The sequence below is a fragment of the Bombina bombina genome, chromosome 3 (genome assembly GCF_027579735.1).
Source record: "Bombina bombina isolate aBomBom1 chromosome 3, aBomBom1.pri, whole genome shotgun sequence".
Taxonomy (NCBI): Eukaryota; Metazoa; Chordata; class Amphibia; order Anura; family Bombinatoridae; genus Bombina; species Bombina bombina.
The window spans coordinates 454,898,843-454,904,164 of record NC_069501.1 but is presented as its reverse complement, the minus strand read 5'-3'; the positions used below and the strand labels follow the sequence as shown (position 1 = coordinate 454,904,164).

Genomic DNA, 5,322 nt, shown 5'->3' with positions numbered 1-5,322 from the left:
TGAAAAATTACGTTTTTGTGTGGAATTTCCATAGCGCTGGTATTACAGGATGTGCGGTGAGGATAAAATGCTTGCGTTCCAGCTTATACCGACATGATCCGTTCCGCTATCTGAGACAGTCTAGCCCGGAGGAATAATAAAAGAAGGGCTATTTGACCCCCACTTTATGGGAGCGATGGTAGGCTCCGCTGTGGGGGTGGAGATGGATAGGAGGAGATAAATACTCCTCCCCTGCTGACGGTTGACACTTGCAGAGTTTGGAGCAGCACGGAAGGGGGAAGTTTTGGAAGTTTTACTCACCTGTGACTTACCTGAAGCGAATGGAAGCCCTGCTGTCCGAGTTGCTGGCGGTCGCCAGGCAGAACGGTGAAGAATGGATCCGGGAGCGGCTTAGTGGAGGTGCGGCGGCAGTCGGTGTCCCACAGGAGGAGTCGGCGAGGAGCAGGACCAGAGGACGGCCAGCCAGGAGGTCGCGGCCACCGGAGCGCCTGAGTCCGGAGATCGACGTTGCCAGGTCCAGAAGAGGAAACGCGGGACCTGGGCGGCTAGCAGATGCGGCGGTGCTGCAGGATGGCGGGAGAGGTCGTCGAGCAGGAGGTGGGGCCGAGTCGCGGCCTAGCACGGCGCCGGTGACTGACGTCATTAGCGGACGGCGTCAGGAGGAACCGGGCGCTGGAAGAGGAAGACGGAGGTCGTTGAGGAGCGGGACCGGCGGCGAGGAAGCAGGTGAGTGCCGCTGAGGTATCGAAGATTTTGGCGGTAAAAGGCATCGGGGGCCTGTGATGCCATCGTCAGGGAAGGGGGTTTAAGGGGCCTTTGGGGGCACATGGGGGCTCATGCAGGCATAACGCCGAAAGGGGAATATGTGGGAAGGATGGGTAAGTGTGGAGCCGGGATAAGGCCCCGGGGGGTGGGGGGAATTTTGAAGTACACTGAGTTATCGAAGATTGGGAGGTAAAATAGAAGGGTAGACAGCAGGATAATGGTAGGTTAGAAACTCAAACACACCTGGGGCTATGTGTTCGCCAGGTGTGTGGAGGGCACAGAGAAAACAGAACAGGTGTGGTGCGGAGTCGGGATAAGGCTCCGGGGGGGGGTGCTTTAGGCGGGTTAGGTACTATCGCAGGGGCGAGGACTGCATTTGAGGGAAGATTATGGTCGGGTACAAGGTGGTATGGAGCGGGTGGGTTAGTACTCCGTAGGTCGGATCAGGCTATAAGGGGGATACAGGAAGGGGGATTTTAGTAAAATGGGGCTTTCTGGGGGTAAGGTAGGCAGGACGGGCCTGGTGTGATAGAAAAGCGGCGGGAAGGGGTACAGGTGGGCCAGGTCTCCCGCGGTACTCCCGTATGAGGGGGGGAGGTTTAGGCTGGGTAACGGAGGGTAGGTTGAGGTTGCGGGGGGGGTGTTTGTCATGGGGGGCGATGGGGGGGGCAATTCTTTACGTGCCTCGGGCGCGGCATGTGGATATGGAGGGCTGGGAACCGTTTACTTGAGTGAGAGGCGAGGGGATAGGGGTACATGAAGATAGGGGTATTTTGCTCATGGGGCTAGTTGTAGGCGCGAGGAGTTGGCTAGGTTTAGCATAGGGGTGGTGTGCCTGGGATAGGTTTAAGCGGAGGTGTCAGCATGAAGCGGTAGACAGAGGTGCACTAGGGGAGTGACCAGGCGGTGTGGGAGCCGCGGCTGACAGGTACGCCGGGGAGGGGACGGGGTAAGGGTAGGGTAAGGTGGTTCCTCATGGGGTTTGGCAGGAGGCGGACGGTTTGGGAGTTAGGAGGGTTGAGGGGCGGGTCTAATTTCAAAAAAAAAAAAAAAAAAAAGAGAAAGAGAGCTATGCAAACAGGGGGGGGAAGAAGGGGTCTTGATGACGGGGATTCTTGGGGGGGATAGCCGGAAGGGGTGCAGGGAGTTTTTCTGGGCTGCTGGGGCGAGTAGCAAGGGTTTACAGGGGGGGGGTGTATATTGAAGCAATTTTGGGGAATAGCAGGTCAGGGGCTGGGTGTGTTAACTTTTCTTCTGGTTTTAGGGTCTGCAACGGGAAGCAGGAGGGATGTGGAGGCTACGGAAGCCAGGAGGAGTGTCACTGGAGAGCGACAGGAGGTTGTCACGGATCCACCACTAGAGTTGGAGGCCAGTGGGAACTTCGAAGAGGATGACCCGTTGGAGGGAACGTCGACGGGGGCAGTTACGGTTGGCCAGGTAGGGGGTATGTCCACCCTGGTGCAGCTGCTTCAAATGTTGTCTCCTCAACGGAGTGTAGGAGGGATGGGACAAGGGGAGGGGAGCCGGGGGGCAGAAGGGGGGGAAAGGGGTGCATTGACCATGTCTTCTTCACAGTCTGTAGGTTCAGGGAGGAGGGAGAGGGGCTCATCGCCCACTGTCAGGACGGGAGTTTCCGGCGGTCGCCGGAGGTCGAGATCGCCAATACGGCGACCCCAGAGAGGGGGCAGGTCTGGAACGCCATCCAGAGCGCGGGAGGAAAGGGAGCGAGACAGGAGCAGGCACGGCAGGGGGCGTTCTCCTGCCAGGCGAGGCGAAGTACGGAGGAGACTGGACAGCAGCAGAGGCCCGGAAAGCGACAGGAGGGAGCAGAGGAGGGAGCAAGGAACGGAGTCGGCACAAATCCCAATGGCGGTGCAACAGCCTACAGGTGAGGGTACGGCTGGAGGTGCGCCAGGAGTGTCTGTGGTGGAGAGTGGAGAGAGAGGTATGATATTGGCAGGGCTGAAGGGGTTATTGGCGGCCTTGGAGAAGCCTAGCAGTGGGGGGGGTCCCGATTGCGGCGGCATGGGTTGCCCCTGGTACAGGGACGCAGGGTATAATGGCGTAGGGAGTAGCAGCAGGTACGCAAGAGGTGGTAGCACCGGTAATAGCAGCACAGAGTAGTGGGTCCGCGAGACCAGCAGAGGTACCGGGGGCGTGTAAGGAGGTGCTTAGAGTTCCGGAAGGGGCGCTTAGGAGGCCATGTTTATGCTCGGTGGGCCCGCTGGGTATTCATCTAACGGCTGATTTGCGGGAAAAGATAGGGAGGAGGGAGTTTGTGGAGATATTCTCCCTTTTGCCCTTGGAGCATGTTTTAGAGGTAAAGGAAGATGAAAAAGAAAAGGGAAAAAAGGAAGAGGAAGAAAGGAAGAAAAGGTGGAGGAAGTTGCCCAAGACATTTGCGAATTGGTCACGGGCCTTCAGGATTTTAGCCAGTGTTTTTTGCGAAAGGTTCCCCGAGCAAGGGGCTTCCCTTTTTTGCTATTATGAAGAGATAGCTAGTGCTTTTGGTACTTATGGGGGCATGGCTTGGTGGAGATATGATGAGGGATTCAGGCAGCGAATGGCAGTGCGTCCGGAGATGCGCTGGGACGATAGGGATATGGGGATATGGTTAGAAATGATGACCCCGTTGCGGGGGGCTCGTTCCTTTCGGAGTTTGGGACAGTCGGGGAGCGTACCGGGAGCCAGCGCAGGAACTGGAACAGCTATCCGAAAAGGGCTGTGCTTCCAGTTTAATGAAGGGCAATGTAAGTTTGGATCCTCGTGTAAATACAAGCACGAGTGTTCGGTATGCGGTGGGATCCATTCCGGAGCGAAGTGTTTCCGGAAGAACAGAGGGGGGTAACAGGCCTGGGGAGTTGGGTATACCGGGCGCGGACGCCGGTGAAAGTAAGAAAGATGGTCCCCTGGCTCGAGGCGTACGCCAATGAACGGGGGCATGAGGGGGACGCGGAATTGCTCTTGACGGGATTTAGTTCTGGGTTCTTGATTCCGTTTAAGGAGCAGGAAGGCTCGTCCTTCACGGGGAATTTGAAGTCAGCAAGGGATTTTCCGGAGGTATTGAGGGAGAAGTTGGGAAAAGAAGTCAGATTGGGGAGGATGGTGGGCCCATTCAGACTACCTCCCCTCTCGGGTCTGAGGGTGTCTCCTTTGGGGGTGGTCCCGAAGAAATCCCCGGGTCAATTTCGGATGATACATCATTTATCCTTCCCGCGGGGTATGTCAGTGAATGATGGTATTGACCCGGAATTGGTAGCAGTGAAGTATGCCTCTTTTGACAAGGCAATCTCGGTCGTGCGGAAGGCTGGCCGGGGCGCGTTGTTGGCAAAGGCGGACGTGGAATCCGCTTTCAGACTATTACCGGTTCACCCGAGGTCTCATCACCTCTTGGGGTGCAAATTCGAGGAGCAGTTTTATGTCGATCTCTGCCTCCCGATGGGATGTTCAATTTCCTGTTCATATTTTGAAAGGTTCAGCTCGTTTGTGGAGTGGGTGGTCAAAAAGAAATCGGGTAAGGTCTCAGTAGTGCATTACTTGGACGATTTCCTTTTTGTGGGCCCGGCTGGGTCCGGTGTATGCGAACTCCTGGTATCGGTTTTTGGCAAAGTGGCCCAGGATTTTGGTATTCCGATCTCGGAAGATAAATCGGAGGGCCCAGTTACGACCCTGAGTTTCCTGGGGATCGAGATTGATTCGATCAATATGGAATGCAGACTCCCGGAGGACAAAGTCCGGGATCTTCGGGACGTGATTGACGGGGTCCTGAGGAAGAAAAAAGTCTTACTGAAGGATCTGCAATCGTTGCTGGGCAAGCTAAATTTTGCCGGCCGGATTATTCCCATTGGGCGGATTTTCTGTCGCAGATTGTCACTGGCTACGGCTGGAGTTTCTAATCCTAATTTTCACATCCGCTTATCGTCGGATATGAAGGAAGACCTGAAGATTTGGCAAATCTTTTTGGAAGACTTTAATGGATCTTTGTTGATCCAGGAGGCCGGTTGGTCGGACGACCAATTGTGTTTGTTTACAGATGCGTCGGGCGCCCATGGCTTTGGGGCTTTTCTGAATGGCAAGTGGTGTGCGGGGGCCTGGCCGGAGGTTTGGAGGGAATGGGGTTTGACAGGGAATCTGACATTTTTGGAGTTGTTCCCATTGGTGGTAGCTTTGAGAATCTGGCCTGAACATCTCAGGGACAAAAGGGTTTGTTTCCACTCTGACAATTTGGGGGTGGTGTGGGCGATTAATCGCTTGACGGCGAATTCTCCGGCCGTGATCCGTTTACTGAGGGCATTTGTGTTGGAATGCTTGAGGTGTAATGTATCATGGAGGGCGGTACATGTCCCTGGACGGCTTAATGTAATTGCTGATTCTTTATCCCGGTTTCAGTGGGATCGATTCCGAGAGGCGGCTCCAGGGGCGGATGCGGAAGGTTGGGAGTGCCCGGAGGATCTGTGGCAGCTTGGCTGCCAGGAGCATTGAGTCTGGTACAAGGGGCTTTAGCCCCTAACACATGGAGGGCTTACGTCCGAGTGTGGAAGCTGTGGAGGATTAGAA

General features: G+C 55.7%; 1 protein-coding gene across 1 annotated transcript; it reads left to right on the top strand.

Moving 5' to 3' along the window:
• Positions 1-320: 320 nt before the first annotated feature.
• On the top strand, positions 321-4,001 carry LOC128652386 (uncharacterized protein FLJ40521-like). Its single transcript, XM_053705324.1, has 3 exons — positions 321-726; positions 2,030-2,710; positions 3,769-4,001. Exons 1-3 carry the CDS (start codon positions 321-323, stop codon positions 3,999-4,001), a joined length of 1,320 nt encoding a protein of 439 aa, XP_053561299.1.
• Positions 4,002-5,322: the final 1,321 nt, after the last annotated feature.